Source organism: Cynocephalus volans, chromosome 7 (assembly GCF_027409185.1).
Source record: "Cynocephalus volans isolate mCynVol1 chromosome 7, mCynVol1.pri, whole genome shotgun sequence".
Taxonomy (NCBI): Eukaryota; Metazoa; Chordata; class Mammalia; order Dermoptera; family Cynocephalidae; genus Cynocephalus; species Cynocephalus volans.
In genome coordinates, this window is record NC_084466.1 from 151,961,915 (window position 1) to 151,984,285 (window position 22,371).

At 49.7% G+C, this 22,371-nt stretch overlaps 1 protein-coding gene across 1 annotated transcript in view; it reads left to right on the forward strand.

The window, feature by feature from the left end:
• Positions 1-526: 526 nt before the first annotated feature.
• HTRA1 (HtrA serine peptidase 1) overlaps positions 527-22,371 on the forward strand; it is a 49,992-nt gene continuing 28,147 nt past the window's right edge. Inside the window, exon 1 of the mRNA XM_063102794.1 lies at positions 527-995. Within this exon, the coding sequence (XP_062958864.1) occupies positions 527-995 (469 nt within the window). The remainder of the gene's footprint in view (positions 996-22,371) is intronic.

Here is a 22,371-nt window from a genome sequence, read left to right on the forward strand (position 1 = left end):
ACAGGGGTCAGTTCCAGAGCGTGACGGGGGCCAGCGGTGTCGCCGCCGCTGCCGCAGCCCGGAGTCTGGGCAGCGGCCCCTCCCGCCCGAGGCCGGCTCAGCCCGCGCTGCCGGGGCGGGTCCCCAGCTCGGCCATTTGCGGGAACTTTCCCGCAAGTTCCCCCTTTAGTTTTCAGGTCGCGACTGGTGGCGAGAGAACCCGCAGAAGTGGGGCGCGTGGGCGGGGAAACCGAGCCCCGCGAAAGGGCGGGCCCACGCGGCCCCGCGCCCCGCCCGCGCCCCACGAGGCCCGCCGTGCCCGGGCGCGCCCGCCCTGCCCCCGCTGCGGGCGGTCCCGGGTCCAGCCGCCCTCCCGCCCCCCTCCCGGGCGCCGTGCCCGTCCCCAAGGCGGCTCGTCACCGCGGCGAGGCCAATGGGCAGGGCCGCGCGGCCGCGCGCACTCGCAGCCGCTGTCCCCGAGGCCCTACCGCGCTCTCCCCGGCGCAGCTCTCCAGCCCTCGCCCAGCCCGCCGCCGTCGGAGCCGCCATGCAGTCCCCGCGCGCCGCGCTCCTGCCGCTGCTGCTGCTGCTGGCGGCGCCCGCCTCGGGGCAGCCGTCCCGGGCCGGCCGCTCGGCGCTTGCCCCCGCCGGGTGTCCCGAGCGCTGCGAGCCGGCGCGCTGCGCCCCGCCGCCGGCGCACTGCGAGGGCGGCCGGGTCCGCGACGCGTGCGGCTGCTGCGAGGTGTGCGGCGCTCCCGAGGGCGCCGCGTGCGGCCTGCAGGAGGGCCCGTGCGGCGAGGGGCTGCAGTGCGTGGTGCCCTTCGGGGTGCCGGTCTCAGCCACGGTGCGGCGGCGCGCGCAGGCCGGCCTCTGCGTGTGCGCCAGCAGCGAGCCGGTGTGCGGCAGCGACGCCAACACTTACGCCAACCTGTGCCAGCTGCGCGCCGCCAGCCGCCGCTCGGAGAGGCTGCACCAGCCGCCGGTCATCGTCCTGCAGCGCGGCGCCTGTGGCCAAGGTACTCCCTTCGCGTTGCGCTCCCGGCAGCTCTCTCCGCCCCAGCTCTGGCCTGCCTCCGTGGGACGGGCAAGCCGAAGGGCAGCGAAGCACTGTGGGGTGTTCAGGGCGCCCACTCTCTGGCAGAGGCGGGCAGGGCCCGGGGTGGCAGCGATTCGCCGTCTCCCTCGGAATTGAACTTTGCGCCCGGCCTGGGGTCGGGGTGACGGGACCTCCCACCCAGTGGCAGGCCTCTGGGTGCCCCGCGGGGAGCCACACGGCGCCGACGACCCCGGGCAGAAGTGAGACAGGGACGCTGGCACGAAGGGAGGAGAGGAGTTCCAGGCTGGGAACGGTGCCTGGTGCCCGGCGGCTTTGGGACCGCAGGAACTCGTTCCTGTTGCTTCTCCTTCCTTCTTCTCTGCCCTCCCCCGCCTCTTAAACTTAACCAGGCGTTAATTTTTATCGTGAATCCTGTCCGTGAAAACTTTGTTTAGCTTTTTTGGAATGGAACAGTGTTGCCGCCCCGCTCTGCAGTTTCCCCAGATGGTGTCTCCCTGCTGGCACCGGTTTCCTACAGCAGACGTTCCGCCGGCGTCGCTGCCGCTCTAGCTTCTCTAGTTTTGAGCCAACCCTGCAAAAATGAAAGTAGCTGTTTTTGAATAAGCTGAAGTGGGCTTTGGGTCACGAAATCTGCAGACGCAGAGGTGGGCCTGGGTTAGGGTGGGGTTAGTGTCCCCCTTCTCCCTCCTTCCCCCTCTACGCTTATTCTGTGTCAACAAGGCCCGTTCTGGTAGGGGAGGCAGTGGTGATGGGCAGAAGGAGTTGACTGGAGCAATGTCTAAGGCCCTTGCGGGACCTTCGGAGAGATGCTTCTGTCTCCAGGCAGAGAGGCCATGTGGAAAAACAACACAGAGTTCAGTGGCGGCCAGTCCAGCGGTGCAGGGACAGGCCCGCCGTGCTGGGCAGTGCTTGGCCACAGCCACAGCCCAGCCCCACCTGCTCAGCACAGTCAGTGCAGGGAGAGGGGGATAGGAGAGCCCGGTGCAGAGGGGCTGGTCTAGATTTTTCTCTGTAGGAATATGGTCCAGCATGACCAACTAGGGCCTGGCACAGTTTGGCTCACATGGAGAGGAAGGTGCCAGAGTGTTATAGGGAGAGATTGGTACAGAGCCCCGCCTCACTAGTCGGGCAGCGGAGAGTTACCCCAGAGAGAAGTGATCGTGCAGAGTCTCAGGAATGGGCAGGATGATAACGCACAGCTGCTGAGTGCCCAGTCCGTGTGTGTGCACCGTGTGACCTCATTCTGTCTTCACAGCCTCACGAGGAGGGGACTTCTGTTCTCATTCCTGTTTTACAGACTGGGGAACTGAAGCTGAACAGCTTGCCCAAGGTCACTCAGCTGGACTTGAACCCGAGAGTCTTATTCAGAGCCAGCCTGGGGCTTACCCCCAAGCTGTGAGAGAAGGGTCAGGCTCGGTGGAGGAAGTTTCCTGGAGGGCTGGGAAGTGCATCACAGGCCGGGAACAGTATAAGCAAAGCCCGACTGTTTGGGGTTAGTGACTAGATTGGTGTGGCTGGGGGACTTCTGGGGGTGGGGGCAGCAGGAGTGACCCAGGCTGGTGGCACGGAGCCCCAGGGCTGAAGTGGCTGGGCTGTGCCTGTGTATGCAGATGTTCTTGACTGGGGACAAGAAAGCCTGGTGCAGAACCAGCCCAGCGGTGGGGCGCAGAAAGCAACGGGGTGGGGAGTTTAGGCTACTGTCATTATCGGATATGAGGTGATGATGTTAAAAAAAGCTTATTTTTTTGTCATGAACAAGCCAGCTGTTACTGTTTGCAGAATTACTGGCACCATGTGAGCTGCCTCGAGACGAGTCACTTAACGAGCTTTGGAGTTGGCAGAGTGCTTAATAATTGGCTGGCTGAGTCGCTGTGTGTAGAGAAACAGGTCTCTTATTGGCCATCAGGCCCACAGCGGGCCTCTGGGTGCACCAGTGAGGGGACAGCTACACAAGACTGAGCGTGGCAGCCTCGAAAGGAGGGAGAGACAGACAGGGTGCAGCACTGTTTTTACCCTGCCCTTCTTTTTTTGCAAATATTTATTGAGCTCTGCAGTGTGTCTGACACTGTTTGTTTGTTAGTCTGTCTGCCTGGCACATAGGAGGCACCCGATGGATATACGGGTGGATGAGTGACGGAATAAATGAATGAATGAGGAAACGGGAGGTGCCATCCTGTCCTCCCTCAGTAGAGGGCCTTGCTTCATTGCACCCTTCTTGCCCCATCTCACACTCCACCCTTGGCTTCCCGGAGGCATCTCTGAGGAGGGGTGTCCAGGAGCCAGCAGACTTAATTCAGCCCAAGCCTACTCCAGTTCTCAGCAGCTGGGTGCCGGCAGGCAGGACACTTGACATCATTGTTAAATAAGGTGCGTTGGCTGCCTGCTCTGGCTCCAAGGGTTGGTGGGAGAACTCTATTAGCTGGTCTGGACATGGGAGGCCTTTTCGAGGAGGTGCCATTTGACCAGAGGCCTGAAGTTGGAGCAGGCCACGAGACGATGTGGGGAAAGAGCTCCTGAGCTTTGGGATTCAAAGGTTATAAGGAGGGTTTGTCTGCAGCACAGCGTGCCAGGGGAAGAGAAGTAGGAAATGCCATCAGACAAGAGGTCCCCAGGCAGACAACCAGCATTTTGGGGTCATGGTGGATCTTTGGGTGGAGGAACGTGTCATTGTTCAGAAGAAAGCACTTTTATCTGTAAGCTGTTTAATGAAGACTTCAGAGAACATTTCTAATCATGGTTCTGGAAATGAAGGCAAATCATGTATTTTAGAGATCAGTGCTGCTGTCAGGGTTTGGATGGAAAGTATGCAGTTATACTAGAGAACAAAGATCTGTCATCTCCCATTCTACTTGGTCAGGAAGTTACAAAAAAAAAAAAAAAAGAATTGAAATTAATGATAGGGTGATAATAATAATAAGGGCTCACATATATTTTGTACTTATTCTGTGCTAGGCACATATAACTCATTTGCTGCTTCTAACAATCCTGTGGGGCGTGTGCTGCAGTCCTCCGCATGTTACAGCTGGGGACAGAGTCATGGAGCAGAGCCTTGCTCAGGACTCGACCCCATGCATCTGGTTCCAGAGCCTCATCCATAATCACCATGCTGTGCTGTTGATAGAGCAACAGAGATTATAAGCCAACCCCAACTAAGTTGCAGCAGCTAATAGCTGAAATAAACAGTGCTGCAGATGGTCATGGCCTTGAGATGAAACGTAGGACAGATCACAGCTATCACTCAGCAGGCTCAGGCTTCTGAGGACAAGGTTGCTTCTGGCAGCTGTCAGTGCAACCCTTGCTGAAGAAAAGCAAAGGAGCAGAAAGGGCTGTCATAAAGATGTTTCCAAGCTAGAGTCACAGCCCGCAAACTGCTCTCAAGGAGGGAAGGCCCTTCCAGATCCCCAGACTTTCTGAAAGACCAGCCAGGATTGTGCAGTGCTGCAGACCTCTGCTAAAAAATGGACAGGAAGCCAGGAAAGAGACCTGAAACAGATGCCCTAAATAGCAGAAGCCCAGTCCAATTTCTCCTCCTAGTAATACTCCAGGAATTACCCTAATACTCCATCCTACCCTAAACAGCAGCCCAGGCAAGCTTGGAGGTCTCCAAACCACATTGGCAACTCAGGAAGTTCCCACTGGGGATTTTCGGGATCACCTGGTCCTGGTGCCACCCCAGAGCTTCTGGAGATGGGGCAGTGTGTGCATTCCTGATGAGGAACCATGGGCTTACATGGTTGTTTTACTTCTTGGAGGCCTGGACTGTTCGTAAAATCTATTGTACTTAACCATTGTTGGCTAAGTAATAGATACTGTGCTGAGCGCTAGGAAGACAGTGTGGAACAAAACCAAGTTCCTGCCCACAGTGAGCTTATATTTAACACAGTGGAGGAAAATACAATCGCTCTGTACCTGTGGCTGCATTTTCCATTGTTACATTGCAGCGTTTGCTAGAGAGTCATCCCACTATTGGCAATTCACATCACCTTTTGTCCCTTAAAAAATAAGCATGCAAGGTACCTGGACTTCACCTTAGGTAGGGTTGGTGGAAACTGTCATGAGGCTCCAGTTTTTAGTCATTTGAAACTTGGAAACTCTAAGGTCTTTTGAGCATTTTACAAGGCGTTGCTCACTCTGGTTAGAATGGCTCCCTCTCACGTTTATTGCTCTGTTGGTTCTGCTAAAGAGTTAAAATATTCAGGTTTCATAAAATTACTAACAGGATCAAAAGCCAAGCATTTGAATTACTTCATTCCATCCAGGAGAGCTGTAAATAGGTTGCATTAGAGCTTAAAATAACTACATTCAGCAAGTGATTATGGCAGGGACATGAGCTAACTGTGGTTAGACATCTTACAGCCTCGGCTCTGTGCGGCTGGGTTCCGAGTACATTTGGAGCTGTGTGATCCTGCACAAGTTTTGTGCCTTGGATTCAGAAACCAGAATTTCCATGAGCTTATTATCCAAGCGAATAAATAGTTCTAGTCAGGCTTAATTTGATGGAATCACACTTGGCAGTGGCTGACGGTTCCTGGGAAGGCCAGTGGGCTGGAGGGGCCAGAGGGCTGACAACTGGCTCTGGCCCCTCCTGGGCTGTTACCTGACCAGGTGACCGGTCCTCCTAACCTCTCAGAGTCTCAGCAAGGAGGGACTAGACGAGATAATCTGTGGGGTCTCTTCTAGCTAGAATGATTTGTGATTCTTGTAAGAAAACCAGTCCCTGAGGAGTTTGTGGTCATCTCATCCCTATTTTAATGGCTGGGCCGGATTCTTTTAAAAGTTACTTCCTTTTCTTAAATTACTGGTGGTTAAAGCCAAGGTTGGCATTGAATGGATGTGACCTGTCTGGAGCACGGTTGCCTTGTATTTCAGCTTTGTGCTGGCTGCTGAAAGTCCCTGGGAGACACGGGGGGTAACATGCCCACACCTAGGAGGTGAGCTTCAGCCAACCTGGTGTCCTTTGCTGCTTCCCAGAGGCCCTGAGACTGGCTGCCTCTGGGTCTTCTGGAGTGAGATACCCTCTGCCATTTCATCTTTTCCTTTTCTACCTTCTCTGCCATTAAAAAAGAAAGGAAGAAAATAAAAATGCTACTAACAGAGAAATTGAGAAGTATAGCCATTCAGAATGCTTTTCCAAAAGGCTCCCAGAAGTGTCAGGGAAGTAGGTATGATTCAGCACTGCTGGGTGATGTGTGCTTAGAGCCATGGGGGGACATCAGCCAGGACAACGGGACAGAAATAAGTGGCATGCCGATCACTGCTGAAAGGGTGCAGAGTTCAGCTTTTGGAATCAGCGACGTGAGTTCCATTTCTAAATTCATTCAGAGCATTTATTGAACACCTACTATGTACTTGGAAGTGTAGCAGGTATAGGAACTCAGAGGTAAGTAAGACGTGGTGGCCCTTGATCTCAAGGTGCCTGTAATAGGTCTTACGATGTCAGGCTGAAGGGCAGGGCTCTGCAGTCAGATCTCCACTTTCTGGATGTGTGACTTAATCTCTAAATCTCACTTTCCTCATCAGTGAGGTAATCGTATAGATAATAGTACACACCTGCTACCTTTCAGGGTTGTTGCAGGATAGAAGGACCTCATTATATGAAGTGCTCAGCACTGTGCCTGATGCTTTATTAGAACTGTCAGTATTAGCCATAATAACAATTATCATCACCATCAAGGCACTAACAAGGGAGTCAACTCAGTGGGAGGAGTGCTGGAATGATCTTCTTTCCCTAGGGACGAGGTGAGTGGGCAGGTTGGGAAGGCTTCACAGAGAAAGACAGTGATGTGGTACTTGTGTTTTGGAGGCTGACTTGGAATCTGCCAACTAATATGTTGGAAAAGTTGCTCTGGGCAGAGGGGATCAGAAACTGCCTTGCCTGTCTCCCCGTGGTGGTCCAGCTGTTGCTTTTGTCACATGAGAAGTGTGTGACTTCCTTGAATTAAGAGCTGTGTGTCTGGGACACCTGGGACTTTGCAGATGTCATCTTGTTAACCCTGTCTGGAGTTTGACACCCAGGAGATGGCAGTTTACAGAAGCCCTGGGGCCTTCTTGAATGAAGCTTGGTTTCTATGCTCTGGGAATTCCTCACAAGGAAAGATTTGTCATATCTTAAGGGGGGAAAAATGGTTTGGGAGTCCACAGGTACCCTATTATTTTAGATTCCTAGGACAGATTGTTGAGTAAGCATATTTCATAAAAACAGTCCTCCACAGCATCTTGTGACAACAGCTGGTCCTTCCCCGCAGGGTAATTATGTCTCCTTATGCACACAAAGGTCTCTGGAGGCTTATTGTTGTGGCTGGAATTTCTGATAAACTCCAAATTTGAATAGCCCCTGTCATAATGAGTCAGAGCCTTGTGCAATATTTTCAAGTCTCAGGAACATCTTTTTCATTAGTTGTGCAATAAAATCTCAGGATGAAGATGGTAGGCCTGCCTGTGTGATGAGCTGTTTTTTTCTCCAAAGTTGGAGAGATTTGCAGAATTCTCCTTTTGCATAGTCTTGGGCCAGATTTTACCCAATCATCCAACACTTTAGTCGTCTCACACCCTATGACTAAGAAGAGCTCTCTCTCTTTGGTGCCAGTATTCTAAGTGGCAGTCACCACTTGGTGGGGATGGGTGGACACAGAATTCTGCCAGTTGAGGTTGCCCAGGCGGGTGGCTGCCAACTGGATACAGGGGAGAAAGGCTCAGCATTCAGTGGTCACATCTGCTCTTCTCTGGCACACAGAGGTACCCGGGGGCAGAAGACCACATCCTTCAGGACAGGTAGGGTGGTGGGAAACGTCATCAAACAGAACAGTGACCCAAAGAGCTCTCACCGCTGGGTGATTTTTGGGAGCTGGGCAGTGTGCTAATTGTGTATGGGCCTTCCTTGTCCTTCCTTAGAGCTCCCCAGGGAGGCAGGGTCAATATCCCTGCTGCCTCGACAAGGGAGTAGGTGAGGCTCAAGAGGTTAATTATAACTTGTCCAAGGCCAACCAGTAGGAGGAGGCAGAGCCAGGATTTGAACCAAGTCTGTCTCACTCCCAAACTATTGTTGAGACTACTTTGACTTGTGTCATTTAGAAGCATGTTGTTTAATCTCTAAATATTTGGGGTGTTTTCCAGCTATCTTTCTGTTATTAATTTCTAGTTCCCTGTTTCCTTGGAATACTCATCCTCTGAAATATATCATTCTGCTTTCACTTCCCACAACCCATCTTTAGCCACATCAACTCCCCGTTTCCATGTTTTCTTGGATCCTGGGGATGAGGACCCTACCTTCCCCGCAGAGACTGCTGGCTGCCCAGAGCCACCAACGGACTTGTAGAGAGGACAGAATCTCAGAGTGTGAAACCAGAGGGCAGAAGGTCCTCCAGGTTCTACAGCCCAACACTTCACTTTACAGATGGGGAAACTGAGACTCCCAAAGGGAACATGACTGTCACAGCTGCACAGCTCATGGCTGAGGGCTCATGTGGAGTCTGCTGTCCTGAGGTCTGGGGCGGAGCCCATGAGCACTCCCGTCTCAGCTGTTGTCTTCCTGCTGGAGCAGTGAGGTGCGGGGGAGGCAGGTCCACGCACGTGCTTGTCCTGTGCGACCTGGGAAGCAGTGGGTGCTTTTACTTAGTCTCCTGCTTCAAAATGAAGTGGAAGAAAACTCTTCCCCCAGTCCCCACCGAAATAATCTCCTTGGGTTAGAAGACGGCTGAAAGGTTATCTATATGATGAATGATCTCCTCCCTCAAGAGTTATACGTACATGTACATGGCCTAGAACGGTAATTACAGTGCTCTTGATGAAGGGGAAAAAAATCAGGACAAACATTATGGTCTATTATGCTGATGAATCGGGACTGAGACGCTTCAATGTCTTTTAAGCCATGGTTAGATTTTCTTTAGGATGAATACACTAAGTTTTTACTCTCTTAGCATAAAGGCTCTTTTTACTTTCTTTTTCCCATACTGTTTAAACATCATGGAAAATGCATTTATACATTTGATGACACACACTGTATCAGTTTTTTAAAGTTATAAATGTAATTTAATCACCTCAAAAATAAAGAAAAAAGAGTCATCATCACCATCATTTTTATGTCACCATCAGCTTTATCCTTTCTGTCCTAAAAATTACCATCATTTGGTTAACTCTTGCCCTATTCATGTCCATTTGGGCCCTGGTTGCTGTGCAAACAGTACTGAGATGAACATTTTCATGTTCGTGGTTATTTCTGTATCTAGGGTTATTCTCTTAGGATAGATATTAAGAAGTACAGTAGCTGGATAGAAGGATATGGAGCTTTTATGGTCCTTGGTTATATTACCAAATTATTTTCCAGAAGGGTTGTAGCAGTATTTGTTGCCATCTGCTATAGAATTTCTCTCTCAAGTCACTGAAGGTCAAAAAGAAATTTCCCCCAAAGAAATCCTTTGGATAGAGGATGGGTAGCAAGCCAGTCATTCTACTCAGTTGGTAGATTATCTTGCTGGTCTTAAAAGTTACTCTTATTCTCAGGTTGACTGCTGTTAAGAGCTGAGGAGTGGTAGGGATAGAATGTGATTTGGTTTTACCTGGAGATAGGGTGAACTGTGATCGTGAAGGGCTTGTGTGGTTGTCAGGTCATCTGGTCCAAAATTTGCATTTTAGGTGAGGAGTCTGGACCAGTGAGGGGACATGAGGACCTGAGGTCACGAGCCAGGACATGATGGAAAATAGGTCCCTGGATGCCCAGCCTGGGGCTCGCTGCACTGAGCCTCCCAGATGCCAGCTCTGTCCAGGATGTAGGAGGAGGCCAGACTGGTTTTATTTGTTTTGAAAAGTGAAGAACATGTTTATTCCAATGTTCTGTACACATAGACAGAAGTATAGCATGAGCTACATATATAAAATGCAGTTTCCTAGTAGTCACATTAAAAAAGTTAAAAGAAACAAATGACAATATTATTTTTCTTTTTTAAATAGCATTATTGAGATATAATATACATACTATAAAATTTACCCTTTTATTGTGTGTAATTCAGTGTTTTTTTTATATATTCACAGGGTTGTGCACCTGTCACCATTAATTCTAGAACATTTTTGTCACCTCCTCAAAGAAACCTGATACCCATTGGCAGTCACCCAGTCAGTCATTCCAATAATTCCCTCTACTCAACCCTAGGCAACCACAAGTCTACCTTCTGTTTCTATGAATTGGCTTATTTTGGACATTTCCTATAAATGGAATTAAACAATATGTGTCTAGGTTCTGTCACTTAGCAAAATGTTTTCGAGGTTCATCCACATTGTAGCATATGTCAGTACTTCATTCCATTTTATGACGAAAAGCATTTTCATTGTATGGATTAGAAACCCAGACTTTTATTATATCCTCTCTCCCCGATGGGGAGTCCTAATCCCAGCCCCGAAAGCCACGTTGGAAGTCTGAACTGCTGAGGCGCTGCTGATGGGATCTGTCAGAAGAAACTGGAGCACGTGACGTAGGAAGCCAGCATTAAAAATAAGAATATTCTATACGGATGGGAAATACACACTGAAAAGAAAGCATCAGGAAATGCACTTTTGAGATTTATTAGATCATGTAACTTTTTCTGGAGCTGGAAAGGCTGTCGGAAATGGTCTAGCCTACCCCTCATCTTACCAGTGAGGTAACTGAGGCCCAGAAAGGGGAAGTGGCCTGTCATGAGTCCCACAGCCCACTTTTCACTTCTGCCTTGAGCCAGAGTTTCCTTCTGGCGTCTCTTCTTGGCATACTAAGTCCTCCTCCTCCTCTGATGTGGGGGACGCCAGTTTGTCCATCAGGGGGTCCTGGGGAGCCCAGAAAGAACTGGCCTCTTCCTAGGCCCTTGTTCTCTGTCCCTTCTTCCCCTGTCCCCTCCCCTGCCCCGGGCACTGCCTCCCAGCTGCGGCAGGCCGGAGGGTGCAGGAGCCTGAGCTGGCCCGGCAGGTCCAGACATAACAAGCAGAGGAGGCTGAGCAGGGAGAGAACCCCACTGAGGAATCTGCGAAGGTCAGGCCTGGAGCCAGATGCTTATAAAGAGGAAAGTTAATAGTGTTTCTGTGAACTGAGCGGTCAGCTGTTTGCCTGAAGATAATAATAGACATATCATGCTGGGCATTCAGGAGACTTCTGAAAAAACATACTGTGCAGTGGAATTGATTGGAAACTTTTTTCTAATACATAAAATAGGCCAGAAAAAACTATTAAATGCAGCCATCTGATCAAACTCAAGCATTTACCATGGCTGTGTGAAAGCAGGCATTTTTATTTATTTATTTTAATTTTTGCCAGTGAGACTGAAAAGTGATTTTCAATGACAGGCCCCTTTCAACCTAGACACATTGTTCTGGAAAAGGCACTTTTCCCCAGTAAAGCCGAAGCTACAGAACTGGGCTGTGCTTGTGACGAAAGCACAGTTAGGGGTTTGCAGCCAGCTGGCCAGGTGCCCCCTGAAAGCTCCTTCCTCATCCGGTCTGTTGGAGAGAGACTGTCTTAGACTTGTTTGCGTGAGTTTCCCTCCTCCTCCTCACTTGCCCTGAGTCTTTTCCAGGCAGCATCTGCCGCGGCCTTGGCCCAGGCCTTGCAAATAGTCACTGCTCAGAGCACCACGGTCACGGGGGACGGATTTGCAGCCTGAGGTCTGGCGTCGGGTGAGCTTTTCCCACTTGGAGCTGTCTGGGAGACTACCGGAAAGAGAGGGGCTGCCAGCGCTTGGAAGTGCCAGTGTGGCCTGGAAACCAAGACCAGGCTCCCAGCCTGCAGCGCCTCTTCCTCCTTGATTCACTAAAGGGAAAGACAGAGGTCACACGAAACCCTCCTGAACTTCATTTCTTTATCTCTATGCAAAAGACACGAGAGAGTGTTGTCCATCATTCAATTTTTAACCTTAACCCCCCCCCCAAAAAAACAACAAAAAAATTGGTAATTGTGAATTTAGTGTATTTTATCAAGAGTGGGTCAGAGAGCCATGGCAGTGGGGAGGCTGTACCTACTCTATTTTGTTTTTCCTTGGATTTGCAGACAGTGCCCCTGGTGATGCATAGGATTTTCAGGTTTGTTGTAGACCTCAGCTGGCTGCCTTGGACACAGCTAAGCAATGCCTCTGCCCTCCCTGGGCATTTTCTCTGCAGGGTTCAATGAAACCTAGTTGCACGGGCCCCTCTGTGCCCCTGCCCTGGTGCCCTGGAATTTGCAGCAGCAGCACTGATTAGGATGGGGTCTGATTTCCTGGACTGTGCCAGGTCTCGCTTCTGTTTCTGCTGCCCCCATGCCCCAGATCTGTGCTGGGCCAGACTCTAGGTTACAGCCACCACTGATAAATTTCCTCGGAATTTAATGGAGTGGGGCAGACAGAGTGCAGCCACTCACACTGCAGACACAGAGGACATGAATCTTGTGGGCCATTTGTACTGCATTCACTGGGGTTTACTTCTTTTTCTCTCTCCCCCAACTACCCCTCTTGCCAATAGGCAGCCCCACCCCCTTGCGCTTTATGCCTCATTAACCCTTAGGAGCCTGTTGCGATTGGTTTCTCAGGGAGAAAATAGCCAGAGTTCCCTGGAAGGGGAGGAGCGCTCCATGTTTCTGTGCAGTTCATGGCTCCTTTCATGCAGCCCACCTGCCTCTCTTTCTTCCCACCAGGCTAATCTGGGCTTCTCCCCTGTGCTTCTCACGGTCATTCTCAAGTTCAGCGAGAAACCTCACAAAGGGAGCTTTTCTTAGGGGAAAATCATCCCCCTTTCCCCCCTGAATGTGGACCAGCACCTCTCCCTAGCTGCTCGGTGTCAGGTTAGTTAACTGCCTGCCTCCTGGTCCAGTCTCGATGCATCTGCCCACGCCTGGGGCAGGTGTCCTACTTGGGTCTCAGGTGCCTGTGCTCAGCCAGAGTGGTGGAGCCCAAATTCCATGACATCGAAAATCCTGAGGTGGGGACCCAGTGTTCAGTGTAAAGATCAGTATTCCAGAATATCCCATGCCCTCTCTCCCCTCTCCACTAGCAACTGGCCACTTGCAGGCACCTGGTGTCAGCTGACCTGGGCCTGCAGCCCTCGCATTCTCTCTGCTCTGTTTTGTCTCTCTGCTGTCGTTCCCACTCCCCACCCCATCAGAAGCACGGGCAGGGGACCTTTGGCTCAGGGCAGTGGGGATACAGTGCTGGGGACGTAGAGGGAGTGCTAGAGGGACCGGTGAGCTTTGGATCTAGCACTGGACTCTCAATAAAGGTGCTGGGCTGTGAGTGGAACAGGCACCTGCATATGAGATACTTGGAGTGCCATTTCCTCCTGGGAGGCCCCTCTGGATTTGGGCCTGGATTTATTTTTCTAGCAAGCAGCCCTTTGTAGTTATTTTAAATCTAGCCATGCTGGGGACTGAAGGGGATACCAAAGATGTAGGACGTGGCCCTCGGACTGCCTAATGATGAAGAAGAGGATGACCTTCAGCATATACCCCGTGGCAGCAAATTCTGGGGTGTCTCTGGACTTTAGCCCTGCAGAAGGCTGCCGGCACTTGGAGGATGGGGCGCTAGAGCTGGACATCACACGGGGGACTTCAGCTTGGGGTGTCGGGCTGTGGGTAGGTGGCTGATGACAGCTGAGGAGTGTGCCCCAGACTCCTTAATAAAATGAATCGTTTTCAGATATTATCCTACGTTTTCATGGCACCGCACTGGAGGCCTACCATGTGTGCCTGCTTTATTTACAGTTTCTGACTAGCACCCTTGCCAGCAAGAGAGTGACTGTGCACCTGCAGATGGCCAGGGGACATTTCCCCAGGCTTCCGGGCGAGACTGTGAGCCCAGAGCAGCAGGGGCGGGGGCAGGGAGTCTGCTAGTCATTAGGTGATCAGGAGGTGGCTTCCTGGCCCTTAAAGGGAGAACAGGGACATGCTTTCCGTAGGCCTTCATTTCCAGCCTCTGCACAGTGTATTCTGCGTACTTGCCTTTGAAAGACCTTGTGTTGTTTCTGTCACTGATGCCCAGGCCCACGGGGTGGAAAGAAGGGAAGCATGACCTGGGAGCGTTAGGAAGGCTGGAGCAGTGGAGGAGGATGAGCTGTTCCTGATGGACCTGCCTTGTCCCTTAGCTAGTCCCTGCTGAGCAGACCCTGGCCAAATCCAGCCATATTTTTGGCTGAGTTTCTTTTTGCATCTTGGCCTTTCCCCTGAATCCTGGCAACTGTTCTAACTGAGCTGTGCTGTTACTTGTTGTCTTTAAAGTATGAATACCTTTGCCGGTATTTAAAGTTGAAGAAATTAGGTGAAAATTCACAAGTGGTTTGAGAGCCGGAGGGACCTTAAGAGCCACCTGGTTGAGCCCCCTTATTTTGAAATCAAAGTGTCCTCAGCCTGAGGGCTTGCCCGGGGTCACGCAGCCTGCCTCTGTGCACTGTGCTGCAGGCACTGCAGATCCCAAGGCCGGGCGTCTTGCCTCCCGGCAGGTGGGGGACTATGCTTCTCCTGCAGGCTGCCCATAGACTCCTGGGTTTGATCAGATCAAGGCAGAACTGCAGGCAGCACCTGAGCAGCTCTTGAGATGCTTATCATTACTTAATCTGGATTTTGGGTTTTAAATCAAATGAATTTGAAATGCAAGCAGGGCAGGCTCCCTGGGCACGGACCTGTGCAGTCCTCTGGGGCCTTGTGTTCAGAAGGGTCCTGCACCTGTTCTAATGTTCTGTGGTGCTGTCTTGAGATTTTAATAATCGTTGAACAAGGGGGCCCGCATTTTTATTTTGCACTGGGCTCTGTAGATTATGTAGCTGGTCCCGAATGTAGGACAGTGCATTGAAATGCCAGTGATTTGATCAATCTGCTTTTGCAACTGATTTGAATTTTGGGAACATGCTGTTCCTTGTGAATAAAGGAGGATTCATTTCTTTTCCTTCGAATACACTGTGCTCTGTTTTCCGAATTAGCTCTACTGATCAACTCTGCTGAGAAATTGGGAGGCGAGATTGTTCTTGCTGGCAGAGAAGTTTGGGTTGTTAATCCTGCATCCTGGCCCTGAACTCTGAGGCCTGGAAGTGTGAAGCGTGTCCCTACATGTTTTGAGCTGCAGGGGGCTGGAGGCTGGCTGGCTAGAAGGGTGGGGACCAAGAAGGGAGGTCACAGACACAGAGCGAAGAGCTCCAGCTTGGGCCCTCGACAGATGGGGTCGGCCTCCTGCCTCTGCCACTTGCCACATCTGAGGCTTTGAGCAACGTGCTTTCTTTCTCTGGTCCTCTGCTTTTCCATCTTCCTATAGACTACAGATAAGAGCCACCCTGCAGGCTTGCAGGGATAGCTGGAAAAAACACATGTGCCTCGCATTGTGCTTGATACCTAGTAGATGCTCAATAAATAAGCACTATTATTATTCTTATTGGTGTTATTATTTTATGGCCAGTATCGAAGGTTGGGTGGGATTTGACTAGCTATAGGGAAAGAGAATAAAGTATTCTAGCAAGAAGGAAAATAGATATGAATGCAAGGGGATGGGGTGGCGTGTTGTATTTTGGAGGCTGGGGGGAGGTGTTTGCAGGAGTAGAAGTGTGCGCTGAGGAGTTCTGAGAGACAGAGTTGGGGAATCAGAGCCACGTGATGGAGGGCACCACGCACGGGGGTGGCCAGGAGATGGAGATGGTCATGGGAACCCTGCAGTAAGTTCACACACCCCAAGTGGCATTGTGACTCCAGGGAAGACACTGAAAACAGAGGCCTGACCTGCCTGAATTAGAATGAGAAGTGGAATTCTTTGAAGCTTTAGAAGTGTGAAAGGAGCTGCGTGGAGGTGCTGAAATGCACCTGGGGGGGGACATGGAGCCCCGTCCCTGGGCTGAGAGCTGGGAGATGGTTACCCAGGAGACGGCCTCCAGGGTGGGCGTGAGATTTAGTGCTTTATGGGCACCATCTCACTGAGGGCTCCCAACCGCTGTGAAGGAGGTAGCATCATCTCCATGGTACAGAAAGGGAGACTGAGGCTCAAACAGGCATAGCCACTAACTGGGTCACACAGTGGTAAGAGGCAGAATCAGGAATTGAGGCCAGTTCTGGCTCTGAAGCCACTGTGGTGTAAACTGGGAGCTCGTGACCTTTCTTGGCCTGGCTGCCCTCACTGGGACTGTGCAGACACTGGAGTTCAGCTCAGCATTGCTGTCCATCCCCGATGCTCTGAGTTTGTGAACTGCAGTTGCCATGCCAGAGTGAGAGAGGGAAGTTGCCGCTGCAGGGACCAGGGACAGAGCCCAGAACAGGGCAGACCATCCGGGATCTGGTGCTGGGACGACTGGGGGCCAGGTCAGGGATAACTGCTGGCTGGTGTGGGAAGGAGGCTGGCCCAGGGTCTCCTAGGACAGCTGGGGGGAGGGGGCTTTAAGCCCTCCCACACTGGCCATGGAGTGGTGGTGACTAGGGTCCCACTGGCTGGCTAAGACACCTCACACTTCAGTCTCACACTTTGAACCAGCCACGTGCTCTGGAGAGAGTGGGACCTGCCACCTGGGCAGGAATTGGCACCTTCCACCTGGCAGCAGGTCCAGGTTTTACGGGTTCTGAAACTTGTAGAATTCTGGAGACTGTCTTTAAGAAAGAGAACTCAAAATTATGAATGCAGCCTTAGGTAGGAAACGATTATTTGTTTAGGGTGAAAAAAGAAACTTAAAATCACAAGCTTCAAAAAGCAGACCAATGCCACAGACATTGCAAAATCCAGAAAAATATGATTTTAAAAACATTAATGGCCAGATACACCTTCACATGTAAAATAGTTTTTACCCCTATATTTTTTGACTGTGGACTCTTTGGTCACCTTTTCACGTGGCAATGATTTTGTAATATTTCCTGTGGAGAAAATAGAATTTTTCATCGTTATTTTTATTATTACTATCATCATTTTTATTATTAATTCAGTCTTTTCTCTGGCATATTTCTCCACTGCCCCCATGCTCACTGCCCTGCGTACAGCCTCTGGCCTGCCCCTGGGGAGCCGGCAGGATGGGGAGCAGGAGCGTCCCTGGAAACCAGGAGAGACGCAGTAACTTACTAGGCGCAGATGAAAGTCTGTCTTTTGGTTCCTCCTGTCTTCACTGGGATTTTCATTTTCAGTGTACACCTTCAATCGGTTGTCTGTGTATTAGCACAAACAGCTAGAACTGGCTGCCAGCAACAAATTTTCTTAAATGTGATAATGAATGAGGGGTCTTCAGAAGTTTGTGGGAAGATCTGTGTTGTCCTCTAATTCTGCTTTCCGTGAACTTTTTGAATTACCCTTGTGTGTCAAGTAGTTAATGCCTTGCGCTTTTGAGGAAACAGCCTGTAATGAATATTAATTATCAAAACTTATCAGTACGGTGTGCGTCTTCTCCCTCCTCCTAGAAGGAAGTTTTTGAGAGTAGTTAAGACGTGTTGTCTGTAGAACTCCAGGGATGATGAGTTCCAAGGAAGCAACACTTATGAAGTGGTGTCCTTGGCTAATAGTTTATAAAGAGGAAAGATGAGTCATTTATCATCTTGGGATTAAATCCTGGCAATTTTTAAACTCTTGAAGTTATAGGAAATGTTGGCTACTCTTAATAGCCCGTGTGTTGTGTTAAAAATCAGTAATGACAAATACCCTTGGGGTAAGCGGAGCGATCCAGCTCTAAGTTGCTGTATTTTCCTAATCCTCGTTCTGCAGCAATTTTCTGTTTAAAAATGAAATCACATACTATAAGTCATTCAGTTTTTTGTTTTTAGAATTAATTTGGACATTCTAGGTTTTTTGCTTTCCACATAACCTTTAGAACTAGGTTATCAATTTTGACAAAAACTCCTGCTAAGATTTTTCATTGGGAGTATGTTTAATCTATAGATCGATTTGGGGAGAATTGATACTTCCCAGTAGTGAGTCTTCTATCCACAGGTATAGTAATCTCTCCATTTATTTAGGTCTTTTAAAATTTATTTTGGCAATGTTTTGTAGCTTTCGGTGTATAGGTCTTTCACATATTTTGTTACATATTTCCCTAAGTATTTACTATTTTTGATGTTATAATTGATATTTTAAAATTTCTGTTCTAATTGTTTGTTGCTGGTACATAGGAATACAGTTGGTTGTGTATATTGACCTATTATCCTGTGACACTGATAAATTCACTTATTCTAGTAATATATTTGTTGATTCCTAAGAATTTTCTGTATAGACCATGGTATCATCTGCAAATAAAGACAGTTTTATGTCTTCCTTTCTAATCTCTATGCCTTTTATTTCTTTTGCTTGCCTCATTGTGTGGCCCACTGTGGTGGCCAAGTCCAGCTTTCTGGACAGTTAGATGCCATCAGAAAGGCCAGGCCTTGACCTGGCAGGGGCTTCCCATCCTCATTATCTGCTGCTGCATCAGGCCAGCCTCACGGAACAGTGCAGGGAGGATGCAAGGTCCTCATGTCCTAGGGCACGTACTATTTGCCTTGTGGTTAGTTGTTTCATCAGGTTTGAGAGCTCAGCTGGGCTGCAGGTGAGATTATCTGCTGATGCCATCCCCCAATTCTGCAGTGGCTATGGGGTCCCATTGGAAGCTGGGGAACAGAGGTACACGTTAAGGCCAGTGGTGGCCATGACGACACTGTTCAGAGGAGCCTCCAGGACCTACGCACGTTTTCCAGGATGGGGTGAGCGGGTCTCGGGCACCCCCACCTCTCTCCCTCCTCTGCTGTAGCACTGATGTACGAAGTGCTCCCATCTGTCTAGAGCTGCCTACTGAGGGGCACCTTTGCCAGTCCTTCTGTTTTTTTTTCCTTTTATTTAATTTTTTAATTATTATTTTTTTCCTTTTTAAATTGCATGCCATGGCTTGATCAAGCATTTCGTATACATTAGCTCATAAAATCAGCATAGAAAATACATTGAAATAGGTGCTGTTATCAAATTTTATGGGCAAGGGGCTGGGACTTGGAGGAGTTAGGTGACATATCTAAGGCCATGCAGCCAATGAGTCCGTGCTGAGTGTCACACTGATCTGAGGCCAGAATGTGTGTTCAGCGTTCTCTCCAGGCTGAGCAGCCTGGACCCCCCAGCCCTCCATCCCTCTGTCCCCTTCGGATAGTGGGTGGTGGCATCGCCATCCTGGGCTCATCGAGGGGGATTCTCTACCTGGCTCAACTCCTTGGGAAGGGTGACAGTTGACTGGCAGTTGAGATAAGAGCCAATGGGACTTCTGTAGACCGTAGGGCGGCAGCAGCTCCCTCTAGTGTGATGGACAAGCCTTTGAAATGCACCAGGAATTGGCCACTGAGCCAAGTTGCTTTTAGAGACACTTTTATTCCTCATTCTGAAATTGCATTTGGAGAAGCCAAACATTTCTTCTTTGGGTTGACATTTTGTCCGTTTTGAACAGTGAGTTGAGGTTCCTTATGTTCGATTGTTTCTGCTCTATTTAATGTTCCTGTTGACATGGTCCACTGAGTGATGGTAATGGGGGTCAGGGGTTGCTTTTGCATCTGAGCTGCACAATTAAGGCTTGTCAGTTGGGCTTTTCATTGTGGTCTGTCCTCGCACTGCTCCTCCGTTTCGTTTACTCATCTGCTCTTTATCTTGCTGTAGCACGTCAGGGTGAGAGGGAGTGTAGTGGACTTAATTATGTTCCCCCCAAACTCCCTGAAGCTTGAATTGTGTCCTCAGGTTTTATGTATTAGAAACTTAGCTGCCACTGTGACTATTAAAAGGGTGGGAAATCCTATTGTGGTAACTGTAAGGTGGGGCCTTGAAGAGGTGATTGGGTTGTAGGACCGTGCAGCAGTGAATGGATTAAACATGGTGGTCAGGGCTGTGGTTCTGAGGGCTTTAAAAGAAGAGGAGAGTCTGTCTTACTCTCTCTCTCTCTCTCTCTGCTCTCTCTTCTTCCACCATCTTGCAATGTGAGACCTCTGGGTCACTGTCACCACCACCAGATGGACTTTGGACTTCCCAGCCTCAGAAACTGTAAGCGATAAATGTCGTTTTTCTTTATAAATCACCCAGTTCCATGTAATCTCTTATAAGCAAAACAAACGGACTAATACAGGAAATTGGTACCAGAGAAGTGGGGTATTGCTTATAAAATACTTGAAAATGTGAAAGTGTCTTTGGAACTGGGTGTTAGAGGCTAGAGGAATTTGGAGGAACAGGCTAGAAAACACCTAGATGCTAGTGAAAGTTTAGAAGACAAGAAAACCAGAGAAAGCTTTAGAGATTGGTTACCTGGCGGTGAGCAGAATGCTGATAGAAATATGGACCGTAAAGACCATTCTAAGGAGGTCTCAGATAGAAATAAGAAGTTTTTCAGAAACTGGGGCAAAGATCACCCTTGCTGGGACCTGGCAAAGAACTTGGCTGCACTGTGTCCGTGCCCTAGGACTTTGTGGAAGTTGGAACTTAAGAGCTGTGAACCAGGGTTTTTAGTGGAAGAAATTTCTAAGCAGCAAAGCGTTAAGGAAGCTGCATGGCTACTTGTAATAGCCTACGCTAAGTTACGGTGGCAAAGGCATGACATAAAGCCAGAATTTAAAAGGGAAGCAGAGCATAAAGATTTGGAAAATTTGCAGCATGGCTGTGTGGTAGAAAAGCAGAGAGCATGCAATGGTGCAGCCCAGCGACCATTAGCTAAGAAGATTAGTACAAAGAAAAGCGATTATCAAGAGAAGGAGAAAGAGGCCCTGAATACATTGCCGAAGCCTCTGGGGCCAACCCTTCCATTTCAGGCCCAAAGGCTTAGTGAGACAAAATAGTCTTGGAGAACAGGCCCGAGGCACCCTCCATAGACTCACTGCTCAGCGCCACCTCGAGAAGCTGCTTCCAGCACCAGCACCCTGGCTGATTTGGCTGCTCCAGCTGTGGGTAAATTGACCCCAGGTGTGGCTGGTCATGCAGCTTTGGAAAATATAAGCCTGAAGACTTGGTGGCATCCACGTGGTGTTAGGTCTGCAGGCTTGCAGAATGCTAGAGCTGTGGAGGCTTGGGAGCCTCCACCCTGATTTCAAAGGATGTATGGAAAAGTCTGGGGGCCCAGGAAGAGATCTGTCTCAGGGGCAGAGTCACCGCAGACAGCCTTCGCTAGAGCAATGCTAAGCAGAAATATGGGGTCAGAGTTGCAGCAGAGAAACCCCAACAGCACCGTGCCTAGTGGAGCCCTCAGAGCTGGACTGCCATGGAGACCCCAGACCTGTAGAGCTACCAGAGTGGAACACCAGCCTGGGAGAGCTGAAGTCTGTCCTGAGGAAAGCCATAGGAGCAGAGCTGTCCAAGGACTTGGGGACCCAACCCCCTCACCAGCGTGCAGAGGAGGTGGAACATGGAGTCAATGGACCTGATTCGCCAACTTTGAGATTTAATGCCTGCCCTTCTGGGTTTCAGACTTGTTTGGGACCTGTTACACCTTTCTTTTGGCCTATTTCTCCCTTTTAGAATGGGAATATGTACTCTATATTTGTCCAACCAATGCATCTTGGAAGTGGATAACTTGTATTGATTTCACAGATGGGACTTTGAACTTTGGACCCTTGAGTTGAAACAAGTTAAGACTTTGGGGATGAAGTGAATGCATTTGCATGTGAAAAGTATATGAGTTTTGGGGGGCCAGGGGTGGCATGTAGTGGATTGAATTATGTCCTTCCAAAACTCCCTGAAGCTTAAATTGTGTCTAGAAAGTTTTATGTATCAGAAACTTAGCCGCCACTGTGACTAGTAAGAAAGTGGGACATCCTATTATGGTAATTGAAAGATGGGGCCTTGAGGAGGTGATTGGGTTGTAGGACCGTGCAGTAGTGAATGGATTAGTAATGGTGGTCAGGGGTGTGGTTTTGAGGGCTTTAAAAGAGGAGAGTCTGTCTCTCTCTGCTTCCACCATCTTGCAATGTGAGACCCCTGGGTCACTGTCACCACCACCAGATGGACTTTGGACTTCCCAGCCTCAGAAACTGTAAGCAATAAGTGTCATTTTTCTTTATAAATCACCCAGTTCCATGTATTCTGTTATAAGCGACATAAATGGACTAATACAGGGAGAGACAAGGGTTAGACCATAGAATGTTGGGCCTGGAACAGACTTTGCAGCTCATTCTCGAGGCAGTTGGCCCCATGTTACAGGTGGGCAAATGGAGGCCACCCAGCAGACTGAGGATGGAACCCAGGCCTTCTGGTGCCTGGGCCAGATCCTCCCTCTCTTGGTGGACAGATCCTGGAGCCACTTTCTCTAGTCTGCAGGAGGATGCAGCTGCTTCTCATGTTAGCTGGAAAAACCTGCTCATTTTCACTCTGGATGTTGGCAAATTCTCCCACCCTGAATTTGGGAAGCCAGAAAGAGAAGTGAGTTAAGGATCCTTAGTGGCAAGATTCTTGTGAGAGTCTCGGAAGTGCCACGCT